General features: G+C 38.6%; 1 protein-coding gene across 3 annotated transcripts in view; it reads right to left on the bottom strand.

Annotated features, from left to right (window-relative positions):
* The window catches only part of myh11a (myosin, heavy chain 11a, smooth muscle), a 31,311-nt gene extending 17,053 nt beyond the window's left edge, over positions 1–14,258 (bottom strand). For all 3 annotated transcript variants that reach the window (XM_008409120.2, XM_081606702.1, XM_081606704.1), the window contains exons 1-4: positions 14,103–14,258; positions 9,509–9,876; positions 9,142–9,298; positions 2,971–2,998 (exon numbers count right to left, since the gene is read on the bottom strand). In XM_008409120.2, the coding sequence (XP_008407342.2) occupies positions 2,971–2,998; positions 9,142–9,298; positions 9,509–9,850 (527 nt within the window). In that variant the 5' untranslated portion in view covers positions 9,851–9,876; positions 14,103–14,258. The remainder of the gene's footprint in view (positions 1–2,970; positions 2,999–9,141; positions 9,299–9,508; positions 9,877–14,102) is intronic.
* Between the last annotated feature and the right edge of the window lie 5,401 nt (positions 14,259–19,659).

Genomic DNA, 19,659 nt, shown 5'->3' with positions numbered 1-19,659 from the left:
TAAAATCTGACTTGCCGTTATGTAATCTGATCCTTTGATAAAGTGGAATTTTTCAAGTCTGAAAATTCAGCTGATCTAGGATTATTTAAGTCATTTCAGTCTAGCATTAAAACAGGACAAGTAGGGATCAAAGTGCAACCATTTACCAACACCATTCATGGGCATCAGGTCAAAATGATGCATACAGTAGTATGCATCCTATATTTGGATAAATGCCACTTTTCAAGTCACAAAGACTCAAAACATGGTTGTGTGAATCAAAAACAACCTGGAATAATTCTGCCGTGATATAATTATTCCTGTAATAAGAATTAGCAGAGATCATTTAAATGAGTCTGTTGTCCTACCAAGAACTTTACTTTAAAATATTCTCAAGAAATTGGCAACAAGGTTGAGATTAGTCCAGCAGCTTGATGTTTGCCGGCTTTATTAGTCAAATAGTTTATATACGAGGTTGGGTTTATTGCCCCTTTAATATAGTGTTCAGGTTTTAACCATCCGACTTCCCAATTTCACCCTCAACATTAAAAAGAAATCTCTTCAGGATGCAAAGAAAAACCAAGAACCACTAGCAAAGATTGACTGAAAGGATGCCAACACCTTCAGGTTTGACTGACATTTATAGAGGCTCACATGGACGAGGCAAATGTTTTCTGCAGATAGTTTTATGTTCAGAGGAGACAAAGATCAGGCGTTTGTTAAAAGCTGCAAGGGTCACAATGACAAAATAAAAGTTTGAAGGAGTCCAGGTGGCTTTCAAACCTTAACACACCATATCAGGCAGACCAAACTAAGGCTCGTTACTGGTCACTTACAAATCTCTTTTGTATCTAAATGAAAGTTACGGGGAGGCAATCAGACCGCTCTAACCTGAAGTATGTGCTGCTACTCCTTTTTAAAGACACTCAAATGTTTTCACAAAGCAACAGGGACAGATTCTTTCCCTCCACACAACAAACTTGGATACAGGAGTCTGATTAAACCCAGAGACGTCAGGCAGAGCACACGTGCAAGCTTGTTCGAGGGTCCTTAAAAGGCCTGGGGAACTCTGTGTGTTAGGCTTTGGCAGCTCCGAGAGGAATCCAACTGTGGTGTCATGTTTAGGCTGAGTAAGGACGTACAACATCCAGACTGGGGCTGTAGACATTTGGGAATACTGATTAAAATGCATCCAAGATTTTCTCCTGTTCATTAATTTTTGACTTGTCATCACTGGAAGTGACTTGACACTTCCAGCAGCAACTTTATAATTATGTTCAAACTCGTGTTGAAACGTTTCTCTTGCCTCTTCTATGGAGTTTCACTTTTTCCTTTTAAAGAGGAAAAATACCCACATAAAAAAAATAAAATTTAAAAAAAAGTTTTTTAGACTTTAAACAATATGCAGACAGACTGTTGAGTGTCAGAGCACAAATATGGCAATGCGGTTTTGTTTTTGCGTTTTCAGATTTAAAAAAAAAAGTAAACTATTATTGGGGTGAATATGTGTGGGAAGCTCCTTGTACTTTATACTCCTCATAGATTTCACTCGTATGTCCTGCCCCCGCCTCTTCCAGCTGTCCATTACACTGGGTTTCCATCTGCCAACTTCTGCCTCAACTTCTGTCCAGCAGCCATCATTATTTAATCTCCTTCAGGCCTCAAGAGTGACAAAAGAGGAGGCAACTAAGGATATTTTGCAAGCAAACTTTTTATACTTTCCACCTAAGCTGATCTTTCCATTCTGCGTTATTAACATTATTATCTAGAGAAAAAGAAACCATGACATTGCTGATATATGTCAACATCTACAAAATGCTTTTACTACATTTCTAACCATTTTCCACACTAAACTGAGTTGAGGGATATTATTTAATAAAAATTAAAAAAAATCTATTGCCAAATATTTCCACTCATTACTCCAGAACTGCAACATTAACTTGTCGTAAAATATCACATAAGATACAAAGTAACCAGTGAAAATTCACAAAGGTTCAGCGGTTTTAAAGCAGAGGCCTGTTGAGGTTTAGAAACCACAATGGTTGTATAAAAACAATGTTTAAGACGAGGTACAGTTCAACATCCTGACAGCTTCTCCCTCTAAACCCTTTTCATTCATGCTCCACACAAATTTTCCCTCAGCGTTAAACATCTGATATTTGCCTGGTGGTATAGAGTTATCTAAACTTTTCCAGTTTCCCTCTGATAAGGAAGCATAATCGCTGAGGAAATTGCTTGATGGGAAAGAATGCACTGCATCCTGGTTGCAATAAATTAAGAGCAAAGATGGGGAAAGCCTTTTTCTCTCAGCTGGTTCAGTTGAACTCAGGACACCCAGACGTTTCTGTCCAAATATTGAATGAAGTTATGCAATCAGATCTGTCTGAGCTCACTTTGAAAATGGAAACATTAATTATGCATTTTATGTAATCTGTTGATGTGTGCATTTCATTTGTACAGCTAATTTCCCCCCTTGTCTTTACTTTAAGTGGTTGCATGCAACACACCTGTACTGCCACTGGATGAAGCTGGGATATGACATTCAGCTTGAATGATAAACCTCTATTATTATATTTAAATAAATTATTTTAGTAAATAAACAAGCCAAAATTTAATTCAAGATAATGCACCAATTGTCTCTGGATGTCTCTGCAACTGTTCAAAAATTCTCGGTAATTTGTTTAGTTCAAATAAACAGAACTGAGCCCAAACATTTTGAGAGCTAATCTGGTTCCCCTATCAGAGTTCAGGACACACTTCCTGACCAAATCCCTGGGTGACAAGCAAGGACACGGCTCTCCCAGAGAACTGCAAAAACTTTAGCATGAAGAGACAAGAAAGGAGTTTTCATTTAAACTTTTTTGCCGTTTCATTTATTTTTGGCATCTGGTTTAGATCTCTGCTTGCATCAGCGATATGCGACTGTTCTGCAACATCAGGTCACATAGCGCAACATAAATGCGAGAGACATTTGGAGTTTGTTTCACTTACGTGCAGAGAATGGACTGGTCCTCACGATCTGCAAAATCAAAGAGAGTGGCGGCATTAGATATTTATGGCAAGCGATTCAGCAGCATGTGAACAATGGGATGAATTCAGTTCAAGTGCAAAAGAACTAAAACTAAATGCTGTTTAGATGATGGTGACGGAGGTTCTCGTTTCGGTTCATTGATGTGGTAAAGGGTCTGAACTTGCAGTGGTGAGACGAAACATTTCCCCTCGGACAGATTTGTTATTTTTGGTCACACTTGATAGTTTCAATGCAGCTCAGTTTATTTACAGAGCACAAATTCATAAAAAATACAACATCTAATATAAAGGCCACATTGCAAAAGAAAAAAAATCTCTTTATATAGAGATACAGTGAATTCAGCTCAATCATGCAGATTCAAAGTGACATCCATGTGTTCCAGTTCAATGATAGTTAAATTCGTTGGCAACGGAGAACGTTCCACTCACAAAGAAAAATGCCAAGTGTGCATTTACATCTCGTACACTCTTGATCAAAATGTGTTCTGGTCTGCGCTTGACTGGCAACTCGGGCAACTCGATAACGTAAATGTAAACAAACCACAACATCTACCGACCACAGACTGGTCTTTCTTCATCCAGAGTTTCCTTGCACTGCACTGGCTTGCATAAATAACCAATCACAAACAGCAAAGCAAAATACTGCAAAATACTAACTAAACAAAAGCAAAACATTTTTTTTATATAAATATCTGAATTTTGTACCCTGAGGATATTTGGTCATGCATACTCAGCATTGTCTATTTTAGGTAACATTCATTTCAACTTACTTTACTTTAAAATGCAACTAAAATTACAAAAACAAAGCTCAAGTATTGTTTTGTTGGATGTTAAACTTTGTGCCATGAGAAATTTGGAAGTAGAAGGAGTCTGTAAGAGGGCAACTGTTCTTGCACAGCACTTTACATAAGTCACTCAAAATAAATGGCTTCCAACTCTGATACATTCAGTTCAGCTCTGTTTATGATCCAAATGCAGTTTGATTAGCTTTACAGCACTCTAAAAATACTCCTGTGTGAAAACCTGAGGTTCAAGCAATGTGAAACTAATGTCACACCACAACAGCTTTTATCCAACTAACTAACCTGAGTGATTATTCATGCGATTCAGTCCATGTATACAAAACACCTCCAAGCTCGATGCTGAATAGTCGAGAGCAACTGCTGCAGCAGGAGCATCACTTCATTTAATATTTAAATGTCTGGTCAAACCATAAGTTTCTTCACAGATCTACCCCACATATAACACAAGCCAGTGCAGAAGTGGTTCGTTAGTGCCAACTTGACTTTGGCCACTTCCCTCCATTCCTCGTAGGCAGTCACAAAACATGCAGCCGGTTCCTACTCTGCACTTCCTAATTAAGGCAGAGGGAGAGGGAACGTGCGACAGTCAGATATGTGCGTTTTTGAGCACTATCCAAAAACACCGCTCACTCAACAAAACCTAAAAGGGAACAGAAATGCTTAAACACGTCTACGAAACCGAGTCAGACATATGGAGTCAATACGATTGTCAAAAAAGGCCAGAGATTTCTACACCTGTAAATGTAGTGGGGAGTGCAGAGGAATAAAACGGTTTTCTGCTGCAATGAGACACCAACTCCCTTCTGGGAATTTCAAATTTTTTTATCTGCTGCACATCAAAGACTGAAGGGTAATTTTGGAGGCCTGGGATCTCAGCCAAGCTGGAGGCTGAATGTTTCAAAGCTTAGAGTTATCTGAATTTGTGGTAGTTATGACTCCAACATGAGAATTGTTCCTGCTGGACTAGTCAGTGTGAAACATCCCACTTCACTTGGTTTTAACTTCATGGGAAGTACAGCCAGCATTAATGCCAACATAAACTAACTATGTGGCGTTAAAAATAACTAAGCTGAAGCACACATTAAGCATTGCTGGTCATCTTGGAGGAACTTTTAAGGACTTTTCAAAATAGACAGCCATTCAAGTCAGGCAGATACTTGTTGATTTCCTCAAGTAAAACAATATCTAGAAGTTAACATGGAGAAAAAAAAAAGTAATTTCTGTTCTACCATCACAAATGGAAGCTGGTGGAGAAAAGGTATGGTGGAGGACCTGTGACAAAATGAGGCAGTTTCTCTCCTAAAAGCCATGGGAACCTTCTTCAAGAGCTCTGCCCCACATCAATGAACCGAAACTTTTACACATACCAGAAGATTTTAAATAAAAATCCAGTGAACTCTGCCAGAACATGAACAGGCAGTCACTGCATCTTTCAACAGGATAATAATCCAAAACAAGGCCAAATCAATGCAGAAATGATCTCCCAACCACAAAGTTCAACCTTTTTATAAAGACCTCTTCGTCTCCATGTCTAAATCCAACAGAAGACCTGAGGGCATAAAAGGCTTAACATGACTCCCGGCGTCAATGGGAGCGAGCCAGTTTAACCTTGTGGCCAAGTACATACCATTTTTAGCTCAGCAAAGCCAGAGGTCCACTCTGAAATGCACAGCTTCCACTAAAGCCACATAGGGGGCGATATTGTGCAGGTTTATACACCCTCTCAGAAGAGGGAACAAAAAACAAAAAGAATAAGGGGATTTTACACCACAATATCACTGCATGTTTTTGATCCCAGTTTTCCCTGTGATAATTTATCCACACTAAGAAAGCAGATTTCTGCTTGTGGCACCCCTGTGACTGCAAATATTATTTCCCCTCCATATAAATCTGGGCTTTGTGCGGACATCCGCAGAGACCTCTCATGGACTCCGGGGATGGGGGGGGGGGGGTACAGATGACAAATTTTATTCACACGGTCATAAAGCGCACTAGGAGGTATGAATCTTGTGAAATGTTACTGGAGAACATGTTCTATTGGCAACAGGTCAGGTGAAAAGGTGACATTAACAGGAAGGTAGAAGGTAATTTAAAAAAAATAAATGCATTAAAAAATGCAGTTTCCCTTTCCCAAGTCACGTTTTTTTTTTCATCTATACATCTTTACCAGAGGTCACAATGAAAACATTATTGAAAAGGTTATTTACAAATTCAAAGGGGTGGTCCATAAGCTAAATTATGCAGATCTGTCATGAGTCATCTGTCCTAAACAAATGTTTATTCTGAAGTATAAGCCTAAAGTTAAAAAGTTTTGTTTTTTTTCCTGGTTTGAGCATGTACATTCCTGTAAGGTACACCGTTCAGTCCTGAGCTGTAATGGTGCTTCTTCTGCAAAGGATAAATTGAAGACATATAATCCAAACACCAGCAAAATACCAGTCAATCCACCCGTTTTCTTGTTTACCTCCACAGCTACAGTGTGTAAATATGAGCTCTCACGTAAACATAAACTTCCTGTGCGCTGGTTTTTCCCAGGAAGTCTTGGATTATGGTTGATCAAATTTGATATTAACATAAAACCATAAATGGTTTCTTTACATTTCTTACAAATAAAATTCTGAAAAATTCAGGGTACAAATGAATTCTGCCCCCTTTATTTTGACTGCTCTAAATAAAACAGTTCCTTCAGTCAGGAGTCACCCACTCACCTGGGTGATGGTCTGATGATCTGTTAAGGTCTCAGCGGTTTATTAGAGAACTGTCATGTGTAAAGTATTTGTTCTGCACTTAGAAAGTTCATTTCCAGCCCCGTGCCACAAAATGATGTGCCGTTGTGCAAAGCACTTAAGAGCACCAATCGGAGAAGCATCTAAGAAGTTTGTTGCTGCTCTGGAGGTGTTGGAGAGGTGCACGGCTTTTATGCAAGAGCAGAAAGATGGAAAGCCACTTCTGAAACGCAGCCAAACAGAGGCGTCCCCAGTTTACCACAATTGATGAGGGAAACACAGCGAACATGTTGAAGAAAGTTTTCTGCGCAGATGAAACAAGTTGCTTTTTGGGCAAACCAAGGCTGCACATAGCTCTAAATACAATCCATGGTGGTTCACTTGCCACTAAGACGGTAATCCTACAACCAGAACGTCAAATAAATCCCTTAGATAACATGTTCATGTGTTTGAATGGCCCAGTCAAAGCTCAGATCCGAATAAAATTGAGAATCTGCAACAAGAATTGGGAAAAGTAAAAAAGGGCATTTTAAGCAGAAGAATCAATAAGAACGATAGTCATTACATGTGCAAAAGTCACAGCAGCAACATCTGCTGCTGTAAAGTTGATTATCCAAAAGTTCTCCCTCATATGGGATTTTCCAGATTTTTATTTCTGAAAGGTTACATTCCAGTTCCCTTACACTTCCCAATCAGGCTCTACTATGTGTTGGTTTGTCACACTACATCCCAATGCTGCTGTTTGTGGTTAAAATGTGACAACATTTAAAGAAAGTTCAATGGATAATGAATATCTTTGCAATTTATTTTGAGAGAAGACATTAGATTTTTTTAAAATACCTGTATAACTCACTAAAAACAAAATTAAAAACAACATTAACATATCATGTTGGGTAATAATTTTCTGCCACATATACAGTCATTCTGAATGGGAAAGCTCTAATATTACACAGAATGATTCAACTTTGGACACTGTTGAAACTGCAAATCATCCTTCAATAGTCTCTTTCAAATATTCTGTGTCATGAAGAAGAAGCAGCAGCAGCAGCAGCAAACTGAAGGGGAGATTTTGGAAGAAGGAAATGCTTTACTGCCCTCCGCCCATCTCTCAATCCAGATGTCAACTCCTTTGAGAAAATGTCCTCATGTCAACATGAAATCAAGTGGTGCAAAAGCCCCCTGGAAACGGATTCTGTGGGAAATCAGCCGTTATGAAATCGCATCACTGCAGTTTGAGCCAAGAGCAATTTACTGTAAGCACGATGCTGCCGAGGCCACAGTCGTCACCTCTCTGATACACTGACTCCGGAACGGGCCTGAAAATACTGTTCAGGAACCTGCCAGTTTCCTCATCGTCGTCGCACAGCAGCTAGCAGAAAGGAAGCTTAGAGGAGGTTTTTGACTAGATGGTTATCACAGGTCTGCAAGTGAAACTGAAGTTTAATTCAAATGGGGAAAGAAAAAAAATCATACTGAACATAAGATGATCAGGAAATTCTTTACGTTAGTTAAATTCACTAGTTAAATTCACTGTTTTACTCTCAGTAATTGTTCTAACCTCCATTACTATCCACTGACCAGGAAACACTTTCAGCTCAGGCTGCAAGGGCGAAAAACTGCTACTTGACGTCTACTTCATCTGAGGGGCTGAGCCATTATGATTTCACACACTCTTAGTTTGCACATATCCCTTTTATCAATCAAAGCCGTAGCTTTCCTGTGATTTCTCACAATTGGTAATATATTTGAAACCATTTATATTTTTAACACCCGTCTGTCATTTAAATGTCTCCTCCACATCCTACGTGAAGTTAGCATCTTTCAATTTAGCTCTTGATTAAAGAGAAATGTAACCACATTTACAAACTATGGATTACAGTTGAACCACTAGTATAAAATACTTGCAATAATCTGCATTGTTTTATGTTCAAAGTTTTACAAAAGCTCATTTGCAAAGTTTTTATTTAATTTGAAAACTTTTGGGGTCCAGTTTAAATACTTTACCACTCTACACAGATCAACAAAAACTGGACAAAATATGAAACTAATGACAGGTTTAATAAATAAAAAAAAAATTTAATATTTTTATTTGTTGTAATTAAGACTAATTTACAATGGGTTAATCTTAAAAGCTACCCAATCTAAGGAGGTAAAAATAAACATATTAATCAGTAATAAACTATGTATAAGTTGTGACATATATAATGTAATATTAAAAAAAACTGACCCTAAACTTAATTTGCCTTTAATCAAAAACAGCCTTTATATTAAAAAACAAACTTTGTTACACAAATTATAAAACGGTATCACTATTCAAAGCATAACTCAGTCAGTATGACGGTTTTTAAATAAACTGTTAGAAATGAATAAAAATATTCAGTTTCACAAACTGAACAAATGTTTTAGAAATCAACTTATAAAACAATATTTAATACATTTAAAAGAACATAAATTTAATATCGACTTATTTAATTATGATTCAGAAACTGAGTACATTAAAAATAATCTTCCAGTCAAGAGCCAAAATGGATATTTAAAATCGATTTTAACCTCACTGCAGGGATTTAACGGAGTGACAGAACCAACTGCAGGAGAAATCCTACCTTGCATCATGTTTCTGTAGGCATTATCCGCTATAGCGTAGATATGAGGGGGGACTTCATGCCGTTTCTTCCCTTTGTACATGTCGATGATCTTCTCGGAGTAGATGGGCAGCATTTTGTACGGGTTCACCACCACACAGAACAGGCCAGAGTACGTCTGAAAACACAGAAATGCCACGTTCAAAACTTGGAAGATGTTTTTGCTTTCATGGCTGTTAGAAGACAGTAAGGAAATTATGTTTTTGTAAGAAAATGTGTTTATGTAAGGATATTTCAGCCAAAAAAAAAACAAGTGTAACCTTCAGATAAAGGTCAAACCAATATGCACAATCAATAACAATTTGCATGTTTTCTGTGGCGTACTTACATAAATGAGCCCGGAGAAGTACCTCTCACGTAGATTGTGCAACACGGAGGCTTCGTTAAGGCAGGTGAGCTCGGCCATGTCCTCCACCTTGCTGAACTTGGGCGGGTTCATCTTCTGGATGTCGTCCTTGTTGACGGTGACCTTCTTGGCGTTATCAGCCAGCTCCACCAGCACCTCGTCGCCGTGCTCCTCCTTGATGCTGGCCGCCTCAAAGCCCTGCCTCTCCGAGGGGATCCACACCAGCTTCTTGGCCGCCCAGTCGGCCTGAGCCATGGGGCTGTTCAGGAAGTCCTTATCGACGAAGAGGAACTTCTCGTCCTCTGTCGGGGCCTTGTTGGACATCTTGGCTAGTGGTGGAGGGCCAGATGCTAAAACAGAATCAGTGCATTAAAATGTTAAAGATGGATGGCGTGTGGAGGAGCCACGTTATGGTCGAACGACACCATATTTACGGGATCACAATCGAGGTGTAAACGTTCTCATTTGAGGGTAGAGATAAAGAATAGAATGGACATTGGAAAGAGTCCGTTCAACTTCTTCATATTTTCCACCCTGCAACTGTGTGCTAAATAAATGTTCTTACAAACAAATAATTTCAGCGTGATCTGCATTTATATTCATAAGCAGAATGACCCTGACAGCGCTCTATAAAACCTCTGGAGGAAAACTGCTGTACAAAACAAAGCAACCCATTTAAACCGAGTAGAGCATTTTTCAGAAAAGTAGCCAAGGGGCCAATGGTGACTCTGGAGGAGCTGCAGAGATCCACAGCTCAGGTGGGAGAATCTGTTGACAGCAGAAATTTTAGCTGTGTACTCCACAAATCTGGCCTTCAAGGAAAACCATGAGCAACATATCTAGTTTGCCATAATCCAGGTAGAGAACACAGCAAACATGTAGAGTAAGGTGCTCTGGTCAGATGGAACTCGCATTCTCCCCATTAAAACATGGTGGTGGCATCATTAGGCTGTGGGGATGCTGGTGAGCACTGATGACTCATTACTGAAAAATAAACTTGTATCAAACAACCTGAGACTGAGATAGAGGTTCACCTTCCAGCAGGTCAATGGCCCTGAGCCTCACAGCCTGAGTTACACTGCTGAGGTTTAAATGAAACTATTTTCATCTCTTAGTCAAAGTCCAGATTTAAATGCAATTGGGAATGAGTGCTCCCTGTCCAGTCTGACTGTCTTTGAGCTGTTCTGCAGAGAAGAAATGAGAGGCAGTTGTAATTGCAACAAAAGGAGGTTCTACAAAGCTTTGACTGAGGGGGCCTAAACACAAATGCTCTCCACACTGTTCAGAGTTTAATTTGTAAACTAAAAAAACTTACTTTCCTTTCTATTCATATATATTACAAAATACATTCAAGCTTTGTAACATGACAAAATGCATGTAACATAATAAGCATGAATACTTTTCCAAAGATATGTAATCCAGTAAAATTATGTCTTTCTTGGAGCTAAAAGACATAAAATACTTCTTTTTTTTGCTTCCCCCCCCCCATTAGGGAGTTTCAGAAGACAGCCATTCTCACGGACGTCCACCTCCCTCTCGACCCCACACGTCACACGGGAAACGAACAAACAATTCCCCTCTCAACTGCAGACATAACGACCGAGGTTGGGAAATTGGTTTTAATTAACCTCACAACATTGTGTCAACAGATTTATCTGAGAGACAACTCAAACCGAGCGACTTGTTCTGCTACTGAACCATCGAGCTCCTCTTAAATTTAATAACCAACTTTTTTTTTCCCTCTGTCCCCCCATATCTCTCTCTCTCCCTCTCTCAGTCTCCTGCTTAGGGAAGCTTCAGTCTCGTGCTGCGATGACCATATAAGGGCTCCTTCTCTGGAGCAGGGCTCCTTTCTGTGGACCTAAACAGCAAGGCAAGTGAATTCCCAAACAAAGCCCATATAGGGAATAGTATGTCTCTGGTCGGCTTTGTCGTTTACTGCAAAATGATAACAGCGAGGCAGAGAGGCTGAGGGGGGCTCGGGATTTTAACAGCCATGCTTCACATGGGCCCTTGTTGGAATTCATTTTTAAATGTTACAGTCAGTGGCTGCACTACGAACAAGTGTCTGGCTTTTAGAGAGACCTGCAGGTTAAGGCAACGTATAACAAACTAGAGTGCTTTGCAGAGAAAGTAAGAGAGTAAGGAAGACGGGCGTCTCCCATAACTCCCGTGCAAGGTGCTTTACAGCTTTTCTGACTGAAGAAGACGATCCCTGCTTTTTACCCTTCGGACAAAATGTGTGGCATAAAACCAACTCGACCATCGTCACTGTGAAACATGGTAGTGGTAGCATCATGCTGTGAGGAGGTTTCTCTTTAACAGCAAAAAGAAAGCCGATAGGGAGATAGACGGAGCTCAATTAAACCTGGAGGAAATCGTTTCCTCCATGAGGTTTCCATTCCTAAGACTGTATGAACCAACATTGTTTGGGTATAAAAGTGATATGGATCCTGTTTTATCGCATTCTCATCAGAGGATCGTCTAACTGAACACAACAGAAATGAAACCACTGATTTAGCGAACTGCTTGTTTAAGACAGAGCCCACTTCTCCATCACAGAAGCATCTAATTTATTAAACAATTATCAGTGATATTTTTTGCCCCTTAATTACAGGGTAAGTCAACAAATACAGCTAGTTTGGTTAAATAAGTTAAAAACAAAAGCAAACAAACAAAAAAAACCTCCAAAAAAACATACTTCTGTATTCATGACAAAGTCTGTGAAGCTTTCTGGATGGATCATAAATCACGAATCTCTCTGTAGACCTTTGCTTTTATCTTTTTATTTGAGGAGACTGCAACAAACTGAGTGGGAACTAAGTAATAAAACAGACCCAACCTTCCTGAGAACACTTATAAACCTTCCACTGGGACTAAAAAAGAAAAAGAAAAAAGAAAAGCTATCCACCTAAAAGGACTATTTAAAAAGAATATGACCGCCTAAAAACCTCCCATCAACCTGTCAAAAGTGGCCAAAGACCAGAGATGAAAGTCTTTGTAAGGGATTGTGAGAGACGGGGGAATCAGCTGATGCTCTGATGGTCGGCAGATAAAAGTAAACAGACATTTCCTGGCACACCCCATGTTTAAAGGAGACACTGCTCCTCCTCATGCGACTCGAGCTTTCCTTTTACGCAATTTCATTTAATACGTGGGTATCAAGCCTTTGATCATTTAAAAATGTTGCATCAAAGTTTTTGCATCTTAAAGACTGACTGACTCAAGTGGTTGTCAGAGTTTGACATAAACAAACTAAAAACCTGAGATAAAAACACTCAGTTACAATGTCTATAGTCAAACTATAATTAAGCAAATTGAATTAGGTTAAATATCATAATTCAGTGTAAACACCATATATTTTAGAATATGTCTGTATTATTTGTTTCGCAATACAATTCCCCAACTTAAAAAAATGTGTGCAAAGTCATTTTGAAGCATTAATAATGTCTCTGTTAAAAATAATAAACCAGTGAAGATGCTGCCCTGGAGACTCTATAACCTTTCTATTTGGGGTTGGGGGACGTTGACCTTAAAGGTCAGTAAATCATGTTTCTAATTTCCTATCTGAAATGCTCCACAAACATTTCTATCATCAAACTAAGAAACCCAGATGCTTAATGCATTTAGGACTACAGCATTAAAAACACACACAACAGAATCATGTTTTCTGAATTTAGCACTTAATTTGTGCAAAGAAAGATTTCTTATCATAAACTATAAGAATGCAGAGCTATCAGGCTGAACACAGAATACAAATGTAGTGAAATCAAAACTCCCTGCTCCTTCAGTGAGCGCAAATTCCTTCGTGACAGCATATAAATATAATGTCACTGTCATAAAATAAAACCTTGATGTCTCCACTCGTCCTTCAAAACACCCTTTAAAGTCTAATTGTAGTTCAAAAAGATTTGGCCCAGAACCCAGTAATAATTTCACGTCTATGCTCAAGAGAACAGGAGAGCATGTCTAGTTCGCCTTGACATTCTGCATCTCCGAACGCCAAATAAATTAAACATGTTTGTCATACAAGCATCAACTTCATAGGACTATATTTGGAAAGCAGGAAACGCCATTAATGGCCAGAGTCATGCTTTTCCTGAGATAAAAGTTGGAACTTCCTTTTTATTCTCAATCCTGCGTCTCTCTATGCAACAATTTGGTCTGTTGAATTAGCAATAAAACTACTCCTTGGTCAACCGTATTTGTTGTATTCACAAAGCAGCTTAGTATAATTATCGCTCAAGAGATAGCAACATGTCTTACACATATTAGCTGACCTGTCAAATAACAAAACAAACAAGATCAGCTGAACACGAAACAGACGAAATATTTAATTAGCCAATCCGAACGCGTTAATTGGTTACTCATAACAAGAACATGAGTTGACTAATAACTTACGCTCACACAATTCAATGGGCTAATTAGCCAATTATATCCAATTTCAGGAAAAGTAGGCAAAAAAGCACCAATGCGGTTAAGTAAAAGAAAAAAAAAAGTGCTGTAGCGGATTGCTGAAGTCTGACAGGTGCACTTCGATCAATTTGAAGATATCCCTCCGCTGTAAAATACTCACATAACGTGAAGAAAGTTCGGATTTGGAAAGCTGGAGTTTGGAGAAGGTGGGCGTCGACGAGGTACTCCTCAAGCAAGCAGTCCAAATGACCCCCGTCAATTTAAAAGCCTTACCATTTAAACTGTTCCTCCCTCTCGCCTCCTCCACCTCCTCTATCAGCGCAGAGGACAGAGGCTGCGGACATGCGCAGTAAGGTCCACCAGTGGGTTGAACAGAAGAAAACTAGTGTTGATGAAGTTACAGAGGATAAAACGTCAAATTTACACCGCATGCAACCTTGTATTATTACAGACTAAAAATACTTCTGAAGATTACCCTGACAGTGGATTTACTTGTGCTACACGGTTTAATTTAGGTCAGTATCTGTGCTTAGACGCAATAATGAGAAAGAGAAAGCACAACTAGGGTTTTGTATATCACAATTAACATGATCTGGTCTTTATGCCAGACACTAAAATAATTTAGCTCTAACCTCAAGCAACACCTGGCTGGTAATTAGCAAATATTGTCTACTTTTCAAAAGCATGTTTATCTCCTTTTAAGTGGACACATTAGGAAGGAAAACGTATTTAAGTGATTTGTTTAAGAAAGGTAAATCAATCAGATGTCCTCATATTTTATTTGGTCATATGGTCCGATCAATGACAGCAAGATGTCTGGGATATATGGCAACAAAACAAGCCCAAATGATCACCCCTCCATCACCATGCTTGACAACTGGAAGGAGATGTTTGTGATCAGACCAATCATATCCACTTCAAGCTGAAAGGAAGATTTATGAAATCAAGTGCAAGTTTGAAAACTTAAGTAATGCTATTAAAGCCTTTAAGAAAAAAAAGATGGTTTCCCCTGGCAAAAAAACAACCACAAAACAAAAAAAACAAGCTTTATTCAATGGTTTGTGTTTGCGCTGTAATGCATTTAACATGCAGACTTATGTCTGCAGAGTGTTACATGCTCTGACCTTGGGGTGTACTGGTCGGGAGGCTCAGTCATGGAAAACTTGTCAGTTGTTTCAAGTGTTTGCTCTTGAGAATTATTCTCTCTCACTTAAAAAAAAATGACAGACTTCACATTGTTGGGAATGGCCTTACAGCTCTCCCCAGACTGAAGGACAGCAACAATCGCTTCTCTGAAACCAGCACTGGGGTCTTTCCGCCTCGCCGTTGTGTGAACACACAACTATTTGTTCCAGACCAGCAAAATGAAAAAATAGTGTCATCATCTTCTTTCACTGAGAGGATTACACTGATGATTATCAAATGCTTTTCAAAAACAACACCTGGCTGATCCTTTCTAACTATACTCAGTGAAAGTAGCAAAAAATGTACTTATAACTAATTAGTTTGTCAAATTTCTTTCCATTTTGTTTTTGATGACTAAGTAAAAACATGTAGATCATTTTCTGTATTCCTCAAAATACCTAACGAAAGAGAGATGGACTGCTTTCGTTCTTTTCTCTGCCATGATTGAATGTTTTAGTTTTCAGATTCTCCCTACACAACAGGTCTTTATTTAACCGCTACACATTTACCAACTCATTTAATCATTATCACCATATCTGTGGTTCAAGGATTTTAGTTTTTCTTTTCCAGGTTCCCATCATTCTATCTGTTCTGTTCTGCTGCTTTATCTTCACCTTTAGCTCCTTCATCTGCTTGCTGTGTTGATTTTGCAGAGATTTTGGTTGTCCAAACCTGCCTGTCTCTCTGGTACCGCTGTCCACCGTTTTGGTAATTCTCCTTCTCTTTAACCGTAATTTTCTTACGTACCGGCTTGGACCATCTGAAGTTGGTGGGGAAAAAAAAGCTCTGAAGTGTAAAGTAACTCTGCAGCCTTACACTACCAAACATGTTATTAAATATTGGCATATCTTGGAAGACAAGCAGTTGTGACGTTTTTGATGTAATATGATAAAATTGATTTAAAAAAAAAGGTTTAGAGTTCTTCATTTTAATGCTTAAGATAGTGAAGTAAATAAGCTGGAGTTAACATTTTAACTTTAACTTTTAACTGATCTCTAAATGATGAAGAGGAATGCAAACAATAGTAACAAGGTAAAAGATAAAAAGCAAAAACTTCATCAAAGAAATAGTGAGTTGGTCAGGATTTTGTTACAGTTTGGTTAATTAAAAAAAAAATAAAAAAATCACACTTTAAAATTATTATAAAAAAGCCAAGATTTCCACTTATGGGTTATTGCAATAATTCACATTTTCCTTTAAGAGATGTCATATATTTATTCTAAATAATAAAACATGACAAAGCAGTGCATTATTTAGCCAGTGAGGCTAACAGTTCAGAAAACAAAGTAAAGGCTTGGAGAGTCTTGTTACCAGAAGTATAAAACATGATGAGTAAAACACATAGTTACATTTAATTCCCTGGAAAAGAGGGTTTTGGTAGACCTCACCATCATAGTTCTATTTTGAGAAACTGAGAACTGTACCTGAACACATTTGATGTTGGTTAAAAACTAACGTAAATTATCTAGTGAAGACAGAACAACGGACGCCTGTGGGCTCCAGTGTATGGATCATGAAATGTGTTCCCTGTCCTGATAAGGAAAACCAGCGCAGGATTCCCCTTCTCTGTAACGTCTCTGAAGTGTATCCCCCCAGCACACGACTCACAGCTAAACCAATTAATGTACGTTTTCTTTGTGAGCTTTCCATTTTTACACTCTCCACATTCCAGTATGGAAAACAAATCCCCCCTCCTTGCTGCATCCGTCCTTTTCCAGTTTCTCCCCAATGGAACTTCCTATATAAGGACACCGTTCTGTTTGTTCCAATAAATCAAGCGGTTTTCCGATGGCTGTGGCCTGTTTAGTCCCAGATGCAAAAAAACCGCTGCGCCGTGGCGTGTGTGTGTGTGTGTGAAACCTGACGATAGACCAGCATCAAAAAGATGGGGAGGTGTTCATGGAGGAGGTACGCTGGCTGAGAAAAGTGGAAGAGATGAAACAAACGCAGGAGAAGAAGGGGGAAAGTAAGGCGGCAGAAGCGTGGAGCATCCAGGCTGCAATGTGTGCCATATAAGGAGAGTGGAATCTCTGCAGCTTTCTGTGTTGCTTTCAAAGTCTCATATGAGCAACAACCCCAAGCCCTGGTGACTAAATATGGTCCAACAGCATTAGCATTGTTGAAACAAAGATGCCTCTGAAAGGGATAGCTCTGACAATTTCCCTGCCAGTGACAGGTAGATTTAGCGTTCCTTAATATGTGAAGGTAAGAGGCGATTATAAATCAAGGGAGGAATAGCTAGTGTTTTTCTATTAAGGAAAGATTAGCAAAGGGTTTGATACACTTCGAGAAACCGCGTGGATAAGTAACAGCAATTTGACTTCATTTGATTTCGTGTGATGGATCGAAATGTCTCAAGATATTTAGAGCCAACGTAAGGCATGAGCTAAGAAACAACTACATAATAATAGTCAGAATTTAAAACTACTTAGCAGCTTTCTCAATAACATAATTGAAACTCACCTCAATTATTGTTGAACATGTAATGACAAATTTTTCTATGCTATTTTGTTGAAAAAAGTTGATTATTCAAGACAAAATCTACTTTCCCAAAACACTCTATGCACATGGTGACGTCAAAAAAGGCACCAGAAAACTTATTAGGAGTTCCTTTTTGTACATCCACCTACATTTTTCATATTTGTTACTGAAAAAAAAACCACCTCTGGATTATATCCTTTAAGTTTATTGCCGTGTGTTCAAGTCAAAATGAATGCAAATGCAAATTACGTAATAAATGTGTGGAAACTGGGCCCTCTTTCTCTGCTCTACATGAAAAGCTGTGCTGCTAGACTAAATGAATAAATCACAGAAATAACCTTGGCTACACAACTGATTTAATGCTACTATTAAAAAAATCCAAACTGGAATTAGGGCCCCAAATCCAATTGTGGTCAAGGCCCCTCATAGTCTTTGGTTGGTTCTGTAATAAATACTTTTCTCAGTAAAGAGAGATGCAAGACATCATGAAACTAAACTGCAAGTTTCAGAGCAGAGCGTTCTAAAACAAAGATCTGAACTTTACTTTGTCCAAACATTTTCCCTTCCTCCCTTGTCCAGCTGTGTGAGAGAAAAAAAGAAAAGAAAAAAAAAAAAACATCTGACCAGTTCCTCAAATTAATTATTAAAAGCTGGGGCAAATCCAAAAAAGCAGGGAGGAAGATAACGTGAGTGGAAAGTCAAGAATCAGATCCAGCGAAGCGAACGCATCCAAATGGAACAAAATCAGGAGTATTTTTAACGACTCAAAATAAAAGGTTATTTTGAAGAGCACTTTGAAATTACGCGAGGTCACCGACAAGCCGTCCATCACCAAACCTACGTAAACTGCTTAGAATGTGAACCTCTCATCAGGCTGGTGCGTCAAAATAAAAAAATAAATAAAAAAAGACAAAACATACAACAGGAGGTTTTTTTTTATATATCGAAATTTTGATCACAGTCCTAATGTTTCATTTTCTTCGCCTTTATGGCCATAGATGGCCATCCATTGGCGCAATAATATGTTTATAGATATGTTTGACCCTCTTGGAATGCAATTTCATTCTAATTTGAGCTTGGAAGGAAACAGAATTTTTCCCTCTGCTGCATGTAAAAGAGAAATGGAGTCGATGCGACTATGAAAGCCGTCCTGTTTGCAGACAACTGCTCCACGAAGCAGAGAAGAAAATTCAACCTGCGAAAACAGGAACATCGATTCCAACGGTCCACATGCAGCTTTATGGGCTTATGTGGCACTTTCTTTCCTCCTTATGTAACATTTAATAAGGTTGGAAACTTACAAATACATGTTCAACATCAATTCAAATGTTCTACAGGTAATTTATTAAAACAGTAGAACACACTATTTTCTAAACATGGTCTGTTTAGTTTTCTTTCATCCTCAAACTATGGCAAATTAGCAACTGGACGTAATTTGGGCTGAATTCACCGGTGCTAAGGATCTAGGTTAATCCAAACCAATGATAAATAACGATTTCTGACATGGACGAAACTCTGACTCCCAATTACATTTGAGTTTTGTATTACCATAAAGACTTTCAAATAAAATGTTTGTTAATGTAACTTTAGGGCTTAAATGTTTATAAAAACAAGTAAACTATGAAAACATCTGTAGGTAAAAAAAATAAAAAAATCTGGATCTTGGAGAAACCAGACAACTAGCTGCAAAAAACAATTTAAAAATGCACCATCTAAGGTGGTGGTGTCCATTTCTGGCTAGTGTCCCGAGGCTTTTACACAAGTCCCTGATGCAGCACACCTCATTCTGAATAATTGAAAAACTACACCTGCTACCAAGCTCTGCTGATACATGTTAGCATCCTGCCTGTTTAGGGCAGGGTTATTGGAGGATTTTAAAATGCAAGCATTGGGATGGGTCAGGTTCTCCTGATCAAACAGCAGTCCTCACCATTTCTGTGGTGATGTCGCCACCATGTGGCACACAATTAAAACAGCACCTTTTCTGAATAAAGCTCAATGTATCTTAAAATAAAGAAGTCTGTATTATTAAAACAGTAAACGGACATATA

Source organism: Poecilia reticulata, chromosome 1 (genome assembly GCF_904066995.2).
Source record: "Poecilia reticulata chromosome 1, P_reticulata-male-v2, whole genome shotgun sequence".
Classification (NCBI taxonomy): domain Eukaryota; kingdom Metazoa; phylum Chordata; class Actinopteri; order Cyprinodontiformes; family Poeciliidae; genus Poecilia; species Poecilia reticulata.
Note: the sequence above shows the minus strand (reverse complement) of the source record. Positions and strands in the feature narration are given on the sequence as shown.